The 20776-nt window shown below is 54.8% G+C and overlaps 7 protein-coding genes across 7 annotated transcripts; 3 read left to right on the forward strand and 4 right to left on the reverse strand.

Annotated features, from left to right (window-relative positions):
- Positions 1–398: 398 nt before the first annotated feature.
- M421DRAFT_420086 (uncharacterized protein) lies at positions 399–2095 on the reverse strand. The gene is made up of 6 exons (XM_033592350.1): positions 1901–2095; positions 1783–1808; positions 1620–1642; positions 1395–1525; positions 1119–1279; positions 399–1067 (listed from the first exon to the last, which is right to left on the reverse strand). Exons 1-6 carry the CDS (start codon positions 1974–1976, stop codon positions 738–740), a joined length of 747 nt encoding a protein of 248 aa, XP_033449104.1. The 5' UTR covers positions 1977–2095; the 3' UTR covers positions 399–737.
- A 3937-nt stretch (positions 2096–6032) lies between these two features.
- On the reverse strand, positions 6033–10059 carry M421DRAFT_141570 (uncharacterized protein). Its single transcript, XM_033587478.1, has 2 exons — positions 9395–10059; positions 6033–9334 (listed from the first exon to the last, which is right to left on the reverse strand). The coding sequence occupies exons 1-2, from the start codon at positions 9798–9800 to the stop codon at positions 6117–6119; spliced, it is 3624 nt and encodes a 1207-aa protein (XP_033449105.1). The 5' UTR covers positions 9801–10059; the 3' UTR covers positions 6033–6116.
- On the forward strand, positions 9967–11139 carry M421DRAFT_420090 (uncharacterized protein). The gene is made up of 3 exons (XM_033592351.1): positions 9967–10552; positions 10614–10714; positions 10759–11139. Exons 1-3 carry the CDS (start codon positions 10370–10372, stop codon positions 10811–10813), a joined length of 339 nt encoding a protein of 112 aa, XP_033449106.1. The 5' UTR covers positions 9967–10369; the 3' UTR covers positions 10814–11139.
- Positions 11140–12601: 1462 nt separating this feature from the next.
- Positions 12602–13102, forward strand: M421DRAFT_91994 (uncharacterized protein; the record flags this gene model as incomplete). The annotated part of the gene is made up of 1 exon (XM_033597991.1): positions 12602–13102. One exon carries the CDS (start codon positions 12602–12604, stop codon positions 13100–13102), a length of 501 nt encoding a protein of 166 aa, XP_033449107.1.
- Positions 13103–13260: 158 nt separating this feature from the next.
- Positions 13261–14922, reverse strand: M421DRAFT_390726 (SEC14 cytosolic factor; the record flags this gene model as incomplete). The annotated part of the gene is made up of 4 exons (XM_033589991.1): positions 13261–14390; positions 14441–14573; positions 14624–14673; positions 14731–14922. 4 exons carry the CDS (start codon positions 14920–14922, stop codon positions 13698–13700), a joined length of 1068 nt encoding a protein of 355 aa, XP_033449108.1. The 3' UTR covers positions 13261–13697.
- Positions 14923–15586: 664 nt separating this feature from the next.
- M421DRAFT_141600 (uncharacterized protein) lies at positions 15587–18243 on the reverse strand. The gene is made up of 2 exons (XM_033587479.1): positions 16618–18243; positions 15587–16566 (listed from the first exon to the last, which is right to left on the reverse strand). Exons 1-2 carry the CDS (start codon positions 18072–18074, stop codon positions 15735–15737), a joined length of 2289 nt encoding a protein of 762 aa, XP_033449109.1. The 5' UTR covers positions 18075–18243; the 3' UTR covers positions 15587–15734.
- On the forward strand, positions 18194–20745 carry M421DRAFT_100627 (uncharacterized protein; the record flags this gene model as incomplete). The annotated part of the gene is made up of 2 exons (XM_033586547.1): positions 18194–18268; positions 19423–20745. The coding sequence occupies 2 exons, from the start codon at positions 18194–18196 to the stop codon at positions 20743–20745; spliced, it is 1398 nt and encodes a 465-aa protein (XP_033449110.1).
- Positions 20746–20776: the final 31 nt, after the last annotated feature.

Genomic DNA, 20776 nt, shown 5'->3' on the forward strand with positions numbered 1-20776 from the left:
GCATGAATCATTGGTACCTACATCCAAAGTAAAGTTGTCAAAGAGTGCCCTTATTGAGAGCATGCGACACATATGTTGTTCGATCGACGGTTAACGGATGGTGTAGCCAGAGGCTGGGCATTGCTATCTTCTCAATTTAAATTTTGACATCTACGTTCAGTCGGTGATCAACATCTTTAGTGTAGTAGGCAATTTCCACCACAGGCTAGATGCAGCTATTCCAATTCCTCTCGGCAATTTAAAATAGAACCAAAGTGGAAAGTTTGTTCGATGGTCGGGAGGCTTCACCAGCTGGAGAAAAGCGGGATCGCTGCCAGACTTCATTCGTATTAGTTTACAGGACCCTTGCACAAGCAGCGAGACGATCAAAACAATGCGTGAAGTCACAAAGCAAGAGCGCGCAAAATTTGAACTTATGATTCGACATTCATTCCATCGCCACGACGATACACGTCACGTCACCGATACACTCCTTTCCTAAAGTGAAAAGAGAGAAATACAGAAATCCAACCTGCGCGAACGCGCCATAACGCCCAGCCGACATGATGTAAAGAACAGACAGACAGATCAACACCCCTTAGCAGTACCAGGCCCATACCGTTCCACCAGTTCCAGATGTAGAGAGAGAAAGGGATATCACATTACAGGCTCAAGTGCTCAGACGTTCTGGGAAATGGCCTGCGCACGAGAGCTAGTCGAGAAGAATCAACAGCGAAGGAAAGTTGCGGATGAACCGCTTATGCCTTCTTCGGTGTGGCCTTCTTGGGGGTGGCCTTCTTTGGTATGGCCTTTGCGGCGGCAGCCTTCTTGGGCGCCCCCCTCTTCTTGGGTGCGGCCTTGGACGCAGGACTCTCAGGTGCCTTGGTCTTGGTGACACGTCCAGACTTTGTCTTTCCTAGGACGCGTGTGACCTCCTTTGCGACGGCAGGGGCAGGGCCAGCGTCAGCGGTGGCGGACTTGCGGGGCTTACTGGCGTTCGCCTTGGGCTTAGCGACAGCGGTGGGCTTCTTCGTGGTGGTAGCCTTCTTGGTGGCAGGTGCTTTCTTGGTGGTTGTAGCCTTCGCCTTCTGGTGATTATGTTAGCAACTGAGGCATCCTGATGAATGGGTGAGACCAACGGTAGTGGTAGCCTTAGCCTTAGGAGCAGCCTTGGCCTTGGTGGCAGTCTTAGCCTTGGTTGCAGCAGGCTTCTTCTCCTTCTCCTCCTTCTTGGTCTCGGTCTTCTTGGCGACAGCGGGCTTAGCCTCCTGTTTCGCGAGCTTCACGGTACCGGAAGCACCTGCATGACACGTTAGTATGTAGCTCAAAGTACAATGTCTACGAGTCATCACGTTGACTCGAATGCAATCGTGGCTGTGAGGATCGAGTGTTGGGGCTGAGGGTGCAGCGCTTACCCTTAGGACGCAAGAAGATACCCTTCTCCTCACCGTGGGCGATAGCACGGTTGACGTGGCCCTTGAAGGCAGTCTCGGAGAGGTTGTCGACCTTGTTGTTGGCCCTGATGTACTTCTGGATAGCTTGACGGCTGTGGAGTTGTGGTCAGCGCGAGCTCTCGATGCATGAAACGAAAGCATTACGTGATGCGTGAAACACCGCCAACTTTCAGGGGAGTGGCTTACCTGGATCCATTACGGTCCTTAAGCTGCAAGATACGAAGGGCACGTTAGCAAATGTGGTCTCGAATTTGATGGTAGGCTTTGTTGTTGTTTGCGACCGAGTCGGCGCGTTGGCGTCGCATGCCCAGGTGCGGGGGTCGCGATGCGCCGGGGAGTATAGACTTACGTTGGCAATAGCATCCTTTACCATGTCTGTTGAATAGAGTCAGTGAAGGTTTGCGAACACGATGGCACTGACGCGCTCGCGTTGCGACAGCGTGATGTTGAGAGATCAAACAACATACCCTGGAAAGACCCATGGCTAGCTGTTGAGGCAGCGGCCTTCTTGGGGGTGGCAGTAGTTGACTTCTTGGGAGGCATTTTGGTAGTAATTGTAAGTCGTGATAGACGCGTATCTGATGCTTCGAACGAGGGGACGAGAGTCAAAATCGATGTAGTGGGCGTTGTTGTGGAAGTGTCGAAAGTTAATGGGATGGGAGCACCGCGCGCCCCGAAGCGGGGGGGAGCTACTTATCTGACGGCTGCAGCCGAGCAGGTGCATCCAGATCAACTTTTGCACGACACATTCGTCCATTCCTATTTAGGAAGGGGTTTAGCATTCGAAGGCCTTCTTCTGATCTGGAGTAGACTAAGAGCGCGCTCTTACTGGGTGATGCGCGCTGGTACTGGAGATATCCTGTCAGGGTGTTGGGAGTCTGCCGCTTTCTCTCCGTCCCGTTGACCTTGTGCTTCATCCCACTCGGTGATTCCCTCCTGCATCCTTGATGCTTTGAGCTTCGTCCCTGATCTCCCTCGCCTGTCGGGCATTAGACAGACGCTATACTGTCGCTTAAATCCCGTCGTGTGTCTGGTTCATATGGTGACTCGACATCGCTGCCTGTCTATGAAGCTTCGTGCGATTCTGATATGGCGCGTCTCGTCCTGCAGATACTGCGCGCTCTTCACCCCTCCCTGACATCTTGACGCGTTTAGAAGAAGCTTTTGTCTTTTTATCAATGTTTATTATGTTCATCTAAACATGTTCGTTCTCAATTCGGGCGTGGATTCCAACATCGCGGGTGTTGTTTTGATTCTGCGCGCGTCGCTACTGGTGTCGTTTCGCTTCCACCTCTCGTGGTTTCGATCTCATCCCCACAACAAAGACATCGAATGTGTTCGAGTAATCCTCGCAGCAGCAGCAGCAGAGTTACATTCTCTAGCAATTTTCCAATCTTTCGGAAGTTCAGAATCTTTGCTGAGAATCGTTGTTGTCCGCAAAAGAGGCGTTCCGTTCATTACGTGGCACGTCAGCTGAGCTGGCAGTTGACCACGCGCACAGGTGGCCTAGAGCCCTCACTCAACCTGCCATCAAGACTCTGTCAAGCAACATCAATGCTTCGTCTTCGATACTGATCAAATGGACGACTAACCTTCCCGTACCGCTCGATTTCCTGCTCTATTGTCTGGCCTTTCGTGGATCATTGCGGCCATGGACGGCCCACAACAGCTGCCACGCGTCGAGAGACCTTATAGAGTGCCCAGCGCTACGCAGGCCAAAGAACTCCGCAATATACGGCTGACGAGATGGCATGTACTTCTTGAACGGTGGCCAACCCCAATCACGTCTCAAGCACGATTGCCCATCAACGCGTTACACAGAAACACGTTTGCACATGTCTCTAGCAAGGTCTCCCGACAGCCATTATTCTGAGGCCCCATGAGGAATGACAGTCAACTGGTTGTATAACAGAACTTCCGAGACCTTGTACACTTTCGTCTTTGTTACAGCTCAACATGGAGTGCGTGCAATTGCATCCTGGCGCTTTACGCGCGCTCGGTGAGCGGACATGCGATCAACTTTGACTCTCGAACTAGGACGGTGGCACCGCAGCTTCTCAGACATCGACCTGTACAAGAGTCAAAGGCATTGTAGAGATCACGGTCTGCCACAAGACCACCAAGTGAGGTCTGCCACAAGACTACGAAGTGAGGTCTGACTGCTCCTTGACCCCCAGTGGTGGTTCAAGAGCTTCGTCGTGGGAGCCTCGACTTTCCATACTATGTACGCTGTTGCCAGCAGGGTACCTGCGAACGTTGGTCGAATTTCAATTTCTGCTGTTTCTCACTACTCGGACCCCTTCAATCCATCGTCAAGACGCCGCCAAACATGACAGAGCAGCGCGACGACCCAGCGCGCGCACGCACTAACAGCTCAATCACAGCAACCAAGACACTCACCTATACGCTCGGTGTGAAGCATCAAGGGTTGGAAACATACTTCGTAGGTTGAACAGGCTTTCAACATGCCATACTGACTTCTACCAGTCCGGTCCTCGAGCTACTGCAAAGCATTCGAAATGGCCGCAGTCTCTGCGTATGCATGGTAGTGTCACGTTGAAGATCCTGCTGCCAGTTTTTCTTACTGCTCCCTGAGCTGCATGCATTAGTATCATATCAGAGCGGGTCTATGCAAGTACTTAAGATCACGTTACACCGGGATTTGCGCGCTTATACTCCACAGCTGAGGTGCATCCTGTTGTCACTATAGTTCTCGGGGTCTTCAACAGCCTCTCACTCAACGTGTGTACATCACAGTCATACTGACACGCTTTTCAACGATGCCCAGGCACTGTGCGAGAAGAAGGGGTGGTGCTGGAGACTTATCTTCAATGCTCTGGATGCTGTTTCAGGATACTAAAGGGCAGAGATATAACATGCAGCTCGTCCGCCCGGTGACCTCCTTCCAGGCGGAAAATACACAGAGGGGACTGGTTGTGCACAATTATTGGTAATTGGTACATACGTGAAAGGATAAGGTTCGTGTCCAGACACTGATCTATTTAGTTCGATTTCTAATGCTCGGATCCATCTTTTTGCGCTACGCTGTCCTGAGAAGTCCTAGGTGAAGTAGGTGCGATCCAATATGAAGTTCTATAGTCTTCGGTGACAAGGCAGCCAGCCCTCTCTCCTAACACGTACCCTTTGAATAGTGACAGGAGATTGGTGCAGCAGCCACAAGTGTCCCCACCGCAACGGACCAGCCCGCTGCAGTAGATGAGTCACCTATCACGTTGGCGTGAAGTGTCCAGTACATTGAATTCTCTGACTGGGGATCTAAGTCAATGCAGATATTGGCATCTGTAGGGACTACTAACGAATGCTCGGCACTGATTCGAAACGGAAGTCAGCATGGTACTAAACAGGTGGACATTGCATCGTAATAGGAACAGTTCGTTTCCCAAGTGGTCTGTATTCGCGAAGTCGTACGTCGAGAGGCATCTGCTGTCGTCAGATCATGATGATATACACGTCACTAGAGAAGCAGTGTTTCGACAGGTACTGGCTCCTAGTGCATATCGCATGGACACCACTCATTCTTGGACCAATTCTGCTCCTGGGACTAATGATTGATGCGTGAGTGGTATCGCAAGTTTTCCCAAATTATCATATCAGCCATCCGCACCCATGTTGAACCAACATAGTTTACACCAAAACACCGCGCAATGCCCAACATTACTCGTACCAGATCCCTAATGACTATCACATCTGACCGACTATGCGCGAGCAGTGAGATAATCCTTATTTTCGATCGTAACACTCTTCGTCTGCCACACTGTTAGCAGATATCTCAACGCTCTCAGTACAATGAGACTTACCATATGGTTGACCTTGTACACACCCACCAACCGGCTCGCTAACTCGAACATGTTGTTTCGTAACGAGATGACAATGAACTGCGCATTCTTCGTCCTTTCCTTGATATAGCTCGCCACGATACTGACATTCTTGAAATCGAGCGCGGCATCAATCTCATCCATGACATACAGGGGCGTAGGCTTATAATGATGGAGCGCAAACACTAATGCCAATGAAGACAGCGTCTTCTCACCGCCAGACAAGTTGCTGATGTTCTTCCATGATTTTTTAGGCGGCATGACAGAGAACAAGATGCCTTCCGAGAAAGGGTCTAGAGAGTCGACAAGCTCGAGCTCCGCGTTGCCGCCCATGGTGATCATTTGGTACATCTCCTTCAGCCGTGCGGTGATAATGCTAAAGCCTTCCATGAAGCCTTCGAGACGCAGGCGGCGCAATTCGTCGCAGCGTTTCTTTGCGTCATCGCGCGCGGCAACGGCTTCGGTGAGGTCCATGGAGCGTGCGGCGTGTTCTTCGACGCGCTTGCGGTACTCGGCAAGGACAGAGAGGTCGACGTTAATGTTCTCGTTCTTCTTCTCGAGCGCGGCGATTTCGTCCTTGAGCTCGTGCTTGTCGAGGTCTTGCAGTTCGTCCTTGCTGTATGTAGGAAGGCCTTCGTCGGTCTCTTGTTCCTCTCCAAGGTCGGTAACATTTTGGTAAGTGAGCTTGCTCAACTTGTCCTGGAAATACGCCTGCTTCTTCTGGAAGTCGTGTAGTTGCTTTTGGCTCTCTTCAAGCTTGTTGCGCATTTCGATTTCGACGGCGCGCATTTCGTTGACTTCTGCAGTCTTCTCATCAAGCTCCTTCTTGACAGCTTGGATGTCCTCCTTAGTAGCCTCGAGGGACTGAATAGCCAGTTAGCATCGTGGCAGACGAATCAGAGATAGTTCTGCGTACCTCCTGAGCTTCCTCAGCTTGTTGACGGACTTCCGACGCATCACGCTGATGAGACTCCATATCCTCTTCGACCTTTTCCAGGTCGGCTGCGAGCTTCTCGAGATCGCGAGCCGCATCATTATACGACTTCTCGTGCTTGATGCGGTTCTTCTCCTCCTTGGACTTGCAGACTTCGGCGTTTGAAGCTTGCTCTGTGAGAGTATCGATCTGCTGTTTCAGATCATCAACCTTGGCCTTCTGGAGGCGGAGCTTGACACCACCAATCTCCATGATCTTGTCTTGCAGTGCTTTGATCTCGGCCTCCACGCCCTCGGTCTCAGCATGCAGCCTGGAGATATCCTTCTCCATAGAGGCAATGCTCTTCTCTAACGATGATACACGGCCCTTGTCGGTCTTAGTCACAGCCTTCTCAGCACCCAGCTCCTTGATGCGACGCTGGCAGTCGACAATGTTGCGGTCGAAGCTTTCCAGCTCAAGCACAAGCTTCTGAGCCTTGGTGTCAAGCTCCGGCAGTTGCTGACTAAGACTTCGTAGTGTGCTCTCAAGCTGTTGCTGATCCTGCTGGAACTCGGTGAAGAGTTGCTCAAGTGCGTCTCGGTCCTGTTCAAGCTTCGATACCTGATCACGCGAGACGTCAGAGGCGAGCTTCGACGACATCTTGCCCTTTACCACGCGGCTGCCACCACCACTCATCGTACCGGCAGTGTCGATAAGCTTGCCATCAAGGGTGACGACGCGCCATCTCTTTGCGCCATATGCAATACGCTCGGCCTGATCAAGGTCATCAGCAACCAGAGTATTCTGGAGGACATGGAAGAACGCCGGCCTCAGAGCATCATGCTTTGGCTTAACAAGATCGAACAGTCGAGGGACATTCTCTGGTGTGTCGACAGTGGACATGTCACGCTTGGCGAGACGGTCCAGGAGGATGAAGTTGGCGCGGCCCAGGTTGTTCTTACGAAGATGCTCGATGCACTGCTGACCAGACTCAACTGTATCCACGACCATATTGTCCAGTTGTGGGCAAGCGGTCGAGATCGCGACATCGTACTTCTGGTTGATGGTGCCTAGGTTGCCCAGTCGGCCATGGAATCCGTCAATACGACCAGACTCCTTCAGACGCATGAGTCCTGTCAGCACGTTGCCTTGTGTTTGGTTCGCAGAGAAGTTCGAGCGGGCCTCATCAGCCTTTGCGCGTGCTCCCGACAGCTTAGATCGTAGAGGCGCCTCCTTCTGTGTCAGGCCCTCGATCTGGGCTTGAAGACTCTGCAGCTCCTTCGCAATTTGCTTCTTCTCGAGTTTGCACTCCTGGAGCTGGGCTGCCTTGCTCTCTTTCGATTCTTGCAGCGCTTCAATCTTAGCCTCGACGTCTGCGATGCCCTTGGCGCCGGCGTTCTCGCGTTCGCGGATGATGTCGAGTTCGCTCTGCGCAACGGCCATGGCGGACTGCTTCTCGTTGATCTTCGCACTCCAGGGCTCCAGAGACTTCTGTTTCGCTGCGATCTCGTCGGACAGACCTTGTGTCTTGCCAGCAAGAGCGACACGAACGCGCTCAAGCTCCTTCTCCTCGACCTTCATGTTCGCCTCAAGCTCTTCCATCTCCTCAGCATATCGCTCCAGGTCAGCAGCATACTGCTTCGCCAGAGTCTCCGCCTCGGAGCGGCTGTAGGTGCTTGTCTCCTTAGTCTTCTCGAGTTTTTTCTGTTTGCCAGCCAAGAACTTCCTCTTCTCCTCGAATTTGACCGCTTCTTTGTCGATGCGTCCAACCTCCTTCTGAAACCCCTGGTGTCGCTTCTCGAGTTGCTCGTAGGCCTTGACGCCCTTCTTGTACTGTCGCTCAAGCTCCTTAATGCCCTCTTCGCTGCCTTGGTGCTTTTGCAGTTCTCCATCGAGCTGTGCCTGTATCTGGCCGACCGACTCTTGCGTAACCTCGATGTGGTCGTCGAAATCGGAGATGTAGAGCTGATAGAGCGTAGACTGCTTCATGGCAAGCTCGTTCTCGTCCTGGATATAGGCAAGAGCCTTGTTCTTCTTCTCCTCAAGCGCGCCTCTCTCTTTCTCAACGTGCTGAACACGGGTGTTCTTTTCCATGCACGTTTCATTGAGCGTCTCGACCTCAGCAGCAGACTCCTCAATCGGGGTCTTGTACTTCGATGTGCCGATGATGTCCTCCAGATACTCAAGAAGGCCGTCGTCGTGCTCGGTCATGGCTTTCGGCTTCATCTGCGCGATGGATTCGACCTCACCCTGCAAGATCAAGAAACGCTTGTGGTCCAGATCTACGCCCTTGCCCTTCAGGTACTTTGTGACATCGGTGAAGCTGGATTCTCTCTTGTTCATGTAGTATTTGCTGGAATTATTCTTGAACGCCCGGCGAGAGATGACTAGTTGCGAGTCTGGAATAACCTCAGCGCCACTGGGGGTGTCCATAACCTCCTGGAAGTGGACCTCGACTTCACAGTAGTCGAGATCCGGGTGTTGAGCCGAGTTGTGGATAAGCGCCGAGATCTTGCCTTGACGCATCTTGCTGGCACGGAAACCGAAGACGAACAACAACGAGTCGATGACGTTCGACTTGCCTGATCCGTTGGGTCCAACGACAGACGAAAAAGACGAGTGGAAAGGACCAACTTCCTGTCTCCCGGCGTAACTCTTGAAGTTGATCAGCACCAACCATGTGATAACTGTGCGCTGCTTTGGTGGTGCAGGCTCCTGCGAGATAGGTACTCCAGCTGCTCGCCTCTTCGCCACGATGTCCATTGGCCTCTCCAACACTGTGTGGTTCGCGTTGATCTTCTCGACCACTTTCGGCGTCGGCGGCGGCTGTGACGGTGCGGTCGCATCGGGAGTCTCTGAGGGCTTCAATGTCGTGTCCGGCACAGTGGGCTCGGCGGCGGGTTCAGGTTCAGATTTAGGTTCAGCAACGATCGTCTCCTCCTCCACCGTGCTCTGGATGGTGTTGTCTTCAGTGGGCTCAGGCTTGACCCTCACTTCGACCCTCTGTCGTTTTATGGCTGTGCTGACCACGGGTGTCTCCTCCTCCACTACTGGAGTTTGCGCGGCTCTTGGTGTACGGTCTCCGGCTTCGCTAGGTTCGACTTCGGGGGCAGGCGTCACGGAGACTTCCTTTTCCTCGTACTCGGATACTACTGCTGGAGGTTTAGTCTCAGGTTCTGCGACAGAGTTATCTAGTGCAAGTGTCTGCCCACCTTCATCTGCATTGTGCTTCTCAACTGAGACCTTTGGCTTCCGCCCGCGCTTCTTAGGGGCAGCTCTCACAGGAACAGTCGATCGTGGACTGCTCTCTGGCGGTGTCTCTGTTTGTGTGGGGTCCTCAACAACTTCAGTTGTGCGCTTTGGTCGTCCTCGTCGTTTTGGCGCTGCCGTCTCTGTGTTCTTTGCTGGAGTGGGAGCCTCAGCTTCAGGTGCGACGCTCTTCCTCGGGCGCCCGCGCCCTCGTCCAGTCTTGAGTGGCGCTGGTGCCGGTGTGAACTCCTCTTCCTCATCGTCGCTGACCTCTGGAGTAGGTGTGATGTTCTCGTTGTCGGAGTCGTCTACGACAGGCGCTTTGCGGCGCGTTGTACGTGTCGACTGTCGCGATGCTCCTGGAGCCATTGTCGCGTCTTCTGTAAGCTAGTGAGTGTCGAGATGACCGTCTGATGGGTGAGTGCGCTCCACACTGTGCCTTCCTTGTGTTTACGGGCACGGGCCAACACAACACGCTAGCACGTGTCGCGCCTTCCCTGCCCCGCCCCGCGTCAGAATTCATTAGGGTCAGTGGTTGATGGCTGAGAGATGTCGGGAGCGAGTATTTATCAGTGAGCTTTGTGCAACCCGACGTTCCCTTGTATAGGACCTATGATGTTTTGCTGTGAGTACTGAGGAGGCTGTACCGGCAGCACCACTGATGTACGTCATGGTCACGCAGTTGCAACATATTGTAACGGGTCTGAGTAGTCTGTGGCTGTAGGCCCTTCAAGTGAGAGGGGGACATGCAAGGTCTGAGCAGTCTGTCCCATTCCCATCCGATTTGAGACGTGCCCAGGTCGATCCTTTTGGAGGGTGGAGGTGCACCCGAACGCACTTCAAGTCCTTGCCATCATTTCATCCTCTTCAAGTTAAACATCTCTTGCTCAACAACTCAACCCCATTTCTTTAGCCAAACTAAATCCGTACGGTCTACTATGTGCACCCTGCAAAAGTTCAAGCTCGTCTTTTTCGTCCCGCCCGGTGCTCTGCAAGCCTGCAAAACCGCCATCTTCGCCGCAGGCGCTGGCCATTTCCCCGGCACCAGCGGCTACACCGAGTGTTGTTTCACCTCCAAGGGCACTGGGCAATTCAGACCCGGTGATGCGGCAAACCCCCATGTAAGTCGTTGTTTCGTTGTCTCGCATCCGTGTCTGTTTGAGCGAGGCTGATATTGGGCAGATCGGCAAGGTCGGTGCGCTGGAGGAGGTCGAAGAGTATCGGGTTGAGGCAATTTGCTTGGGTAGAGATGTGGCAGTTGAGGCTGTGAAGGCGCTGAGGAAGTGAGTATGATTGTGTGTGTGTGAGCGTAAGCTGATCAGTACAGAGCACACCCTTATGAAGAGCCGGCATACGAAGTATACAAGATGGAAGATATGTGAATCGCTATTGTACTCGTTGTTTTTGTTTTGTTTGCGGGAAGTATTTGCTCTGTTACCTGATTGGGACGCGCAGAGCTGCATTCAAATGTTGGCTGTGCTTCCGCGCACCTACAGAAAAGTTCAGGTCGTGAACTAAATACCTGGGGATATCCAAGCTACTTCATGACCATGCTCTCAGATATGGCTGGTTCTGATTTTCGTGGCAGTGATATCGCAGCCCAGCGTGGTGCAACGTGGTGCAAATAACGTGCACATACCAGCATTTACTAATGATCGCAAGCTGACAGTAGTCATCGCTTCTCTCCACTCAAACAAATTATATGTAGCAGTTCGAATTTGCAGGTCCCTATCTCGTGAGCGCGTCTAAACATATAATGAAGAACAATCTCAACGCAACAAGGCGTTGGAGTATTGCAAGATCAGATGCCCAACATCCACCACGAAATTTCTGCTTTCAGCTGACATATCTGAGGCGAGGTACGGACTATGTTCCTTGAAGGCGGGGCGAACATGCATGTGCGCAACATCGGTGACCTGCCCACAAACAGCTACTTTCACTTCGAACGCTCTCACAACTGTGCCAGCACAAACACAAACGCGCGCACACGATTTCGAAAAGGCGTGACCAGGTAGTATGCTCTACGGATGTAATTTCAAGAATGCTAGAGATTTCAATTGAACAAAAATGAACCCGCCCTCCATCTGGGGCGATGTAAAATGAATAACATCGCTCAGCCAATGCCCTGGGTTCGACCCTGGGGTTTTTTAAGTCTCTCCCAGAATTCTCCTTCGGTAATACCAACACAGGACCGGTTCTGTAGGATTCATATTTTCGTACTTTTCAGTTTGAGTTCCTGCACGCATTGCACCCACACACGCTAGCTAGACGTTGCTCGCTATTGCCCTTATCTCGATCATGTCGGCGAACCTGGTTGCTGCATATGCTGCCTTTGCATCCCTACTCACTTGGCACTGATTTCCCTCTCTCTTGCTCAGCCCTCAGTATCGCAAGCAGCTTTCTTTCTTTTGTTGGCGTGTACCTGCCAGCACTATCGTATCTCTCTGCGAACTACGCTATATCCCTCCTCTTGCCTGCGTGGACTGACATGATGTGCGTTCGAAGCTTGTGGAAAGTATTGACAGCCTGTTGTAGGCACTCTGCTTCTGGAGAGGAGGTCTTGAGGGCGATTTGAAGGTCGTTAGACGTGTCGGTGACATAGGCGACGTGCGCGAGAAGTGTGGTATCTGAGGCGGGATCGAACTGTATATTGTTCTATGCGAGAAAGTCGAGCATATTTGCGAACCGTTCAAGAGGTTCGTCTGCGTGGAGAAGCTGGCAGTTTTCGAGTGCCGCCGCGAGCTGATCTGTGCCGTATCGATGCGCTGTGTCGACAATGTGGGCTCGGAGTTCCGTATACGCAACTAGGTAACTTGAATCCAGTGTGTTGCGCTGTCCCTGGAGGAGTACTTGTGTCTTGCTGTCTTTGTCGGTCCCGACAGACACTCTGAGCCGCATGCCATGTTCTTCGACTCTTCCCATGCTCTCCAGCATCTCGTCCCCATCCATTTCATACACAACATCCCACCACTCCCTCTTCCTACCCATCGTCCTCTTATATCTCTCATATCCGCCTTGACCATCACTCCCGAACTCGCGCGACGCACCCTTCATCTCCCTCGCCAAACGCCGCATCAACACACCTTCCAGCCACCTACTCACGCCCAAAGTCAACCACCTCCTTCGTGGACCGCAGCAAATCCAACTCCCTCTTAAACGCCGCCGCCAGCATGCTCACCCTCCTCCTCCACATCGCCCAAACCCGAAAGCTCCACCCGCACGCGCAGCACACTCATCTCCCCCGGCACAACGTCCCAGAACCTTGCCCCCTCAACCCCACCAACCGGGCCATCGAAGCGCACAAACGCCCTCACCAGCCACTCAAACCGCCCCGTCGCAGCCGGCACACCGAAGCGCTGCAGCACAAACCCGCACACCCAGACGTCGCTGCCCAGCATCCCGGTCTCGGAGGGCGAGAGCCGCACTTCGCCCTCGCTACAGGCCTGTCCTGCATCCAAGGCGCGCAGGAACGCGCTGGAATGGGGCGCGGGCCGCAGGATCCAGCTCCCGCGCTCGCGAAGGGAGGTGTAATCCTGCTCGGCGAGATGGGCGTGGGACGGGCTAGGAGAATCCAGGGCCCAGGGGACGACGGGGATGTGTGGGCAGTAGTGGTGGAGGGTTTGGGAAATGAGTGTGAGAGGTTATGTGGGGGATGTTGGGGGGTGGACTGAGTGGCGGCCGAGGAGGATGAGGCGGATTGAGAGGGTGAGGGTTGGTGAGTTGTGATCTGTCATTGCTGCCGTTGCTGGATCGTGTTGTGGTTAGGTCGGCCATGTCAGCGTTCGCTGTGGATCTAGAGGACCAAGTAGAAGTAAGAGGTCTTGAAGTCTCAGACAAGGAAGAGTTGGGAGTGAGTACCGAACAAAGAAGACCAACATCGGAGCGAAACAGGTAATATTCTAGAGAAAGAGTGAAGCCATGCGTCTATGCCGCTCTAACCACCATTCCGTCAGCCAACCAAGGCATCTTGCATTATTTCGATGCTCATCAGAAACATCCACCGCCGCCGCAGTGCCCACCACCACCACTGCAGCCTGTCGCACCAGCAGAACCAGCGGTAGCAGCTGATACGCTTCCGTGTGGCCAGCCACCACTGCACCTTTTGCGCTTAGTCTTCCGTCGTTGACTGCTTTGACGTAATATCGCATCTGCCCTGCGACGCCTCGCCTGATTCGCCTTATGCTTTTTGTAATGCTCCTTCCCCTTCGTCCGCGCTCTCGTCTTCGCGCGCCTACTCTTCATCAACGCCGTCCTCAACACACGCTTCTAAGCGTGCGGCTGAGGGACACCGGCAGGGGCAGGGGCAGGGGCAGTGGCAGGGTCAGCTCCATCGAGGCCACCAACGGGTGCGCCGGTGGTGGGAACGTCAGCGCCGGTGGTAGGAGGAGGTAGCGCAGTGTTGTCGATAGCATCACCGCTCTTCTTCGCCCACTTGGGCTCGGTAACCCACGTAGGATCCTGCCATGGGCCGGCATCGCTCAGCGCACAGCCACCAGGGCAGTCGCACGAACCGCCGAAAGCCTTGGGCAGGTTCTCAGCCGGGACCTGTGCGAGCAGCTCAGTCTTGTATCCGGAGCCCAGGACGTGGATCTTAGCGCTGGTGACGGGGTCGAGGAACTTCTTGACGACGCTGAAGACGCCGGAGAAGCCCCAGGGTGCGTTGATGACGTACATCTTGCCGAGGCGCTCGGGGTAGTAGTTCTGCGAGATGGCGGAGACGGCCTGCAGGTAGCCGTAGACGGAGGTGGCCTTGGCGATACCGACGCCCTTCAGGTCAAGGATGGAGCACGAGGTCTCGAGGAGGTGGCCGATCTTGCGCGAGCAGGCGGGCAGACGGGGGTCGGCCATCTTTTCGTATTCGCAGACGAGGTTCTGCACCATGCGCTCCTGGCTGGTGATCTTGCCGAGGGCAGTGAGATCAACGTTACCGAGCTGCTCGATGTAGACTGGGCGGCCGTCCTGCAAGCTTGTGAGCACACTGCAACTTGTCTAATTCATAGGAAGCATACCTTGTCGGTCTTGTGGTAGTACTGGGGGTAGTACTTGAAGACCTCTGGCTTCTCCTTGTAGTCGAAGGTGCGGACGAGCTCCTCGACGCCAGAGCCAGCATATGTCTCCCTCCACTTCTCGCTGTCGATGAACCTGCCCATGTCAGTGTCTCCTCGTCACCCAGTCTCTCCATATTTGCTTACATCTGCTTCGACAGCTCGACATTGAATTTGCGCGCACGGAGGAATCGCAGCTGCAGATAAATTAGCCGATGCCCAACGCCCCCGCATTCGTGTTGATTTGGGCATACCAGCGTCAATGTGTCGAGGTTCTTCGTGTAACCGGCCTGCTCGAGCTGAGTTCGCAGCTGGAAGACCTGCGCATCTTGCTCAGGCGTTGTGTGGCCGGGGTGCCCGTTCTGCGCAACCGGGGCAACGGTGGGGTAGTCGTAGTGGTCGTACTTGGGGTCGAGCTTGAGCTCCTGGGCGGGTGCGGCAGCCATTGTGTGAGTGACTGCAGTGTAGGTATGTTTGGGAGGGTTATGAGAGAAATCCAAGCAATAGGAGTCGCAGAGTACGTGTCGAGTCGGTGTGGAGTTGAGCGCGCGGACGTTATGTTAATGACGGAAGTAGCCCTACACGTGCTAGCGTGGATCCTCAACACAGAGTCAGGGTCATCTGGACGCGCACTTGGCGTTGACCATAGCCCAGACACCGATGACGAAAAGCTAACCGATGTCTGAGGCACCTTTTCACATGCTGGAGGGACGTCATCTGAATAGCGGGGCCTTGGTCGACCCAGCCTGACGGAGGGGACTGCCCTTTCTAAGAGCTATCTAAATGATACATGCATGAAGGAACCCACCTTGAGGAAGATGTTGAGAACAACGGAAACCATCTCATTGCGGTCCATGCGAGCTCGCCGGCCACACCATCCACGCCGTACAGTAAAGAGCGTAGAGACCGCATTCCAACAAAGAATGAATACCAGTTGATGCGACATGACAGAACGACAGACATGATGTGAGATTCGTGTAGTAACCCGCCCTGCACCCCATCCTCCCAATGCAGATGAAAGGAGCGCACTCCTGTCTACCAAGTGAAACCCTCACACCGAACCAACCGCACTGGACTCAAATAAACAACCCTAAACTTCCATCACAGACCCATAGAGATTTAACAGCGAGAAGAGCAACCCGAACACCGAGCAAACGGACGCCTTGAAAACAACACACAACTCCGCATGCACGCCCGCGGAGAATTACAGTCGAGGCGCACCAGCTGCATGCGGAGCTGGAAGGATTTGCAACCCGGCTCAGTTTCTCCGATCCCGGTTCGAGCTTGGCCCAAAGTCGACTTCGGATACCTTCTTCGCCTGTTTCTGGCCCTTGACGATGTACTGAGCGTACAGAGCAATGTGGTCACTGGGGAAGTGGTAGTTGGGGAATCCGGGTACTCGCTGCAGGTAGTTCTTGTCGATGTCGCCGAGCAGTCCAACGACTTGTAGCGTGTTTGTCGAGTACCAAATGTAATCCAGAACGCCCACGAATGACGGGGTGTAGTTAGTGAACGACAGCTCTCCAATGGACGAGTAACTGGACTTCAGGCTGAAAGGATGAGAAATACCGTCTCTGGTGAAGTTACCGTACTTTCGGCTGCCAAGGTCGTCGTGGACGTTGGACATGCTACCGGTCGTGATGAGATCGTAGATACCGGATGTAGGCAGAGAGTTGAAATCACCACACAAGATGAGCGGGATCTGTGTTCCATCTGAATACTCCTTTGACGGTCCTGGTTCCTGCGTAGGGTCTGGCTCTTTTCCGTCTTCGGTGTCACCGTTCGTGAAGCGGTACACGACCTTGTCTTTGCATGCGGGGAACTTCGCCCATTTGTTGGCAAACGTCTTGATTCCTTCCAGTAGGATGGCGACTTGCACAAGCTTGACGTCAGTGAATGCTGGGTTCCAGAAGACGTGAACGTTTGAAACAATGAACCTTGAACCTGTGGCGCGATTCTCCAGGAAAGCAACGACCGCAATGTCGTCACGAGGCATGACGCGATTGAAGATGTCGTGCTCTCCCTTCATGTCTGGTCGATTGATGGCAGTGTTGGCGAAGTCGATGAGCTGCTTATCCAACAAGATGTACCTGGTCATGTCATTAGCATCTGTAGTCTGTGAATGAGCAGGTGCAACTTACTTGCTGTTCTTGTAGAAGATAGCACAGCCATCGACAAGCTTAGCTTCTCTATCTGCCATCGTGCGCGCTCGAGACTTCGGCCAGAATACACCCTTGTAGTCGTTGTGGGCCAGGCCCTCGCGGAAGTACTCATTGAAACTGTCCTGGTCAATCTCCTGCAAACACACTATGTCGGCATTGCGCTCTCGCAGTTCGCCCAAAATCGTCTCCCTTCTATTCTCCCATGACAGCGCTGTAGTGGGCGTGTATCCATACTGAGCCTGTGTGCAGTATTTGTCGCAGAGGATGTTGTAGCTCAACGCGGTAACGGTCTCCTGGTCTGGATCCTGGATCTCGTCGAGCACGATCCAATCTCGTTCGTTCGGTGCTTCTGGACCTTGCGAGTTCTCCCGGAAGTGCTTAATCAATTCTGCCGTTCCTTGCTCCATGATTATTTGCTTCAGATCGTCCGGCAGCGGGTTGCCTTCAATGCCGAGCATTTCCAACTGGAACAGAGAGCCGAGTTCGTAGGGAAGATTGTCGAGGTGGTTGTCGAAAAGTAGAAGCTGCTTCAGGTTCACAAGCATGCCAATCTCCGGGGGCAGATATTGCAGGTTGTTGAGGGAAAGATCCAGGTGCGTCAGGCTCCGTAGCTGTCCGATGCTCTGAGGAATGTACGACAGCTTGTTGCAGTTGATGTAGAGCTTCGTGAGGAAAGTGTAGTTGAACAGCGCAGGCGTGATCACTTTCAGGTTCTGGCCGCCGAAGTCCAAGATAGTCCAAATGTGGTCGCCCTTGCCATCAGCTGCTCCTCCAACTGCGGGCCTGTTGCGCTCTTCTTTGTCCGGCTCCTTCGACAAGCCATTGCCTGTGCCTGCGACAACGCTCTTGCTCACGCTCGGGTGAATCCTGGCGTGCGAGTGCGACTGTGTCATTTCCCGCGCCGTCTGTGCCAGTCGCAGCTGCTCTGCCCAGTGCTCGTTCGGTGGTTTGCTGAGCCCACTGTGGACGCTGTTCGGCGTGCTGTTCTGCATGTGGGCCTGGCCGAAATGGGGCTGCGCGTTCGACATGTTGCCGCTCGAGAGGTTGTGCTGGTGGTTGTACTGTCCGCCATGGGCGCCGCCAGTATGGTCTTGGTGCTGCTGATGGTGCTGGCCATGGTGCTGGTGGGTCTGGTTGTGCGGGAAGGTCTTGCCGGCCAGATTCATCTGCATGGCGTAGTTCTGGTGGGTGTTGCGCCCATTCATCATGACGTGCTGGGTCTGGTGACCATGCTGCTGGTTGAACATGCCGAACTGCTGGGGGGACTGCTGGCGTCCGGGCGATCGCGAGGGCGAGGGGGTGTCGGGGTTACTGAAAGGGATGCGGGCGGTGGTGGTGGGCGACCGAACGCGGCCTGGGAGGTTTCGAATGTTTGTTGTGTGTTGCGGATAGAATGTTTGGCCGACTCCCCTTTGGTAGACCGAGTACTCGGCCATCTAAGGGAATCGCGGCGTCGTGGGGAGAAAGGGCCGGGGGTCGCAGCGCAGGCTGGCGAGAGAGGCGCCGGGGTGGAGGTGTTCAGGTAGATGGTGGGCGTTGCTTTCTTTGTTGTAACATGGGCGCCCCTGCGGATCTTCGTCATAGGCTCTCACTGCTGGACCCTGCACGCGTGCACCATGTAGTGTTTGCCGTGGGGCTTGCGGCGCTGTCTGGAGCGGGGACGCGGTGGGAGTGCGTTTGGCGCTGGCGCAGGTGGATCGCAGGCGAGCGCGGGCGTGAAGAGAGCAAACAGCCCGGGGGAGTATTGAATATCGCAGCTGCTGGCCTCGGCGGAGTCAGTAACTGATGTGGGGAGGAGAGCGAGAGGCCGGGGATGGGTTAACACAGAAGCGGGTAGAAGGCGCGCACATACAGCAGCAGGCAGAGTCAAAGGGCGCGCAGGCTCTGCAGGCGGTCTCAATTGTGCCAGACGGTCTGAAAGCAGGGTCCAACCGCAGCGCTGGGGAAGAATAGAGAGTGAAGATGATGCTATTGGGGGCCGACGTGAAGCCCGCACCAGCATCAATGCGCAAGCCAAGCTGCAAGCCGCGAAGCTGTTGAGTCACGTGATCAGGGTGAAACCACCCTGTCCTCTGGACCTCTTCTAGGCCACATCTCTCCACATCCTGTGACCGTGATGCAAGCGAACACGGCCAGATCTAAACTTTAATTGACGTAACGCGCACCGCGATATAATAGGTGTCATGCACGGCAGAGTGTCCTGTGAAGTGCAAATGAGAAATGCAGGTACACACGCAGACAGGCAGGTACACGGCGGCACATTCCGCACAGCCAGCGCCACCTCTGTTCCTGAATCTTGTCTCCGTGCCCGAGGCGGCAACATCTGTCGGATGTCCACCAGTCGCTACTCACGGTTCTCGCGCGTCTCACGGGTGCGATGCGAAACCTGGGGGAGTGACGCAGCCGCCGTGTGATTGGAGATGCTCCCATGGTTGCCCTTGGCAGCGAGACCGGAAGTGGTCGTTCGACGCGTCTCCGCGCCTCAAACCAGAAGAGCCGTCGAGTGCAATGTCGCCAGCGCCGTGTTGGCGTCTGCATCCAACCATCCATCCTCTTGACTGTTGTGCGCTGCACCGCTACCACCGCCGCGCTGTGCTGCTTCATTGCTCGGCTCTCGGGCGCATAGACACGTGCTTATCACAATTCCAACAAGGGACCAATATCGAAGCCACGCGCTAGCAGTGCAAGTGAAGTGGGTCAGGGAGATGAACTCAGAATGGCTGCTGGTCCGCACATCCTGGGATACTCTTGCATCTGAAATGTGTCGTTCTGATTGTACTGCAGTACAGATACCACGTCCCCTCCCACAGCCTGCGATCTAAGACGGCGAGCGCAGACGTCAAGCAATGCAACCCAGAAGCCGCAGATCCCCTCGCTAGAATCGTTTCCAGCTCCTCGACTGCGACGTCCAGGTCCGCCATGGATGCGACGCCCGGCTCGGTGAGCAGCATCTCGACGCAGACCACCCGGGACGAGTGTGGAGAGCCCTTCATTCTGCGCCATGGCCGGCGCTACCTGAGGGGTTTCCAGCACTATCCACTGCCCTGCGACCTGCCCGAGCTCCAGCGCCAGAACCTGCACACCCTCCTCGCGACCTCGGTCATCGGGCGCGCTCTTGGCCACACGCCCTCACCGCAGAACCCCCCGAAGAAGGTACTCGAGCTTGCCTGTGGCAGCGCATACTGGACCTCCGTTTGCCATGAGTTCCTGAGCGGACTTGGCTACGAGGATGTCTCGTACACAGGACTGGACATTGTGCCTCTGGCAGGCGATCTGCAGCGTCAAGGAATCGATTGGAAGTTCGTGCAATACGACCTGCGCAAGCCGCCCCTCCCTTTTGACGACGACGAATTCGACATCGTAGTGATGAAAGACATGTCCCTCGTCGTGCCCCACGGCGCTGTCTCCCAGCGCATCCTCGACGAGGCCACCCGCGTCCTCCGATCCGGCGGCACCCTCGAGGTCTGGGAGACTGACCACATTATCCGCTCGATTCTCCCACACCCACCCCCCGTGCCCGGCAAATCCGCCCAAGAACGCGCCTGCGCCGAGGCCACCGGCACCTTCCTGATCTCGCCCATCACGCCCTTCACCGAAGTCCAGAACAAATATCTCCAGGACTCAAACTCCTGGATCCAAGAAGCCCTCGACCGGCGCAAGCTGTCACCCACACCCTGCGCCCGCATCAGCCAGATGCTGCTGCAAGAGACAGAAACCCTGCACTCGGTCGGCGACCGCCGCATCGCCATCCCTCTCGGCGAACTGCGCTGGGAGCGCGAGCTCGCCGCCGCGACGACACCCGACGCCGACAAGCCCAAGCCCAGGCGCCGCGAGTCTGAGAGCCAGCGCCCGAACATCAAGAAGGCGAGCGTAGCGCTTGACGCAGGCACGCTGACGGAGGAGCAGGCCGCGCTCAGGTACACGGCGTTGCTGGTCGTGGTGCAGATGATCGAGAGCCTGGAGCCGTTGCTCAAGGAGGTCAGTGGGAAGAACCAGGAGGAGTGGCAGCGGTGGTGGGCCGGGCTGATGGGCAATCTGCTCGAGCAGAAGGGCGCGAGCAGCGGCGAGTGTCTGGAGGTGGGCGTGTGGTGGTGCAAGAAGGTGTGAGCAGTGCGCGCAGCCCACGCAGCCAGCGCAG

This window comes from Didymella exigua (assembly GCF_010094145.1).
Source record: "Didymella exigua CBS 183.55 unplaced genomic scaffold M421scaffold_12, whole genome shotgun sequence".
In the NCBI taxonomy this organism is placed as follows: Eukaryota; Fungi; Ascomycota; class Dothideomycetes; order Pleosporales; family Didymellaceae; genus Didymella; species Didymella exigua.

Excerpts from the sequence above, each read along its gene's own strand:
- M421DRAFT_420086 (XM_033592350.1), bottom strand. The coding sequence starts at position 1,976 with ATGCCTCCCAAGAAGTCAACTACTGCCACCCCCAAGAAGGCCGCTGCC. Across the intron at positions 1,809-1,900 it reads TAGCCATGGGTCTTTCCAGG|ACATGGTAAAGGATGCTATT; the intron begins GTATGTTGTTTG and ends TCTATTCAACAG. Across the intron at positions 1,526-1,619 it reads AAGGACCGTAATGGATCCAG|CCGTCAAGCTATCCAGAAGT; the intron begins GTAAGCCACTCC and ends ACAACTCCACAG.
- M421DRAFT_141570 (XM_033587478.1), bottom strand. The coding sequence starts at position 9,800 with ATGGCTCCAGGAGCATCGCGACAGTCGACACGTACAACGCGCCGCAAA. Across the intron at positions 9,335-9,394 it reads GAAGCACAATGCAGATGAAG|TAGTATCCGAGTACGAGGAA; the intron begins GTGGGCAGACAC and ends AACCTCCAGCAG.
- M421DRAFT_420090 (XM_033592351.1), top strand. The coding sequence starts at position 10,370 with ATGTGCACCCTGCAAAAGTTCAAGCTCGTCTTTTTCGTCCCGCCCGGT. Across the intron at positions 10,553-10,613 it reads GTGATGCGGCAAACCCCCAT|ATCGGCAAGGTCGGTGCGCT; the intron begins GTAAGTCGTTGT and ends GATATTGGGCAG. Across the intron at positions 10,715-10,758 it reads GCTGTGAAGGCGCTGAGGAA|AGCACACCCTTATGAAGAGC; the intron begins GTGAGTATGATT and ends TGATCAGTACAG.
- M421DRAFT_141600 (XM_033587479.1), bottom strand. The coding sequence starts at position 18,074 with ATGGCCGAGTACTCGGTCTACCAAAGGGGAGTCGGCCAAACATTCTAT. Across the intron at positions 16,567-16,617 it reads ATCTTCTACAAGAACAGCAA|GTACATCTTGTTGGATAAGC; the intron begins GTAAGTTGCACC and ends TGACATGACCAG.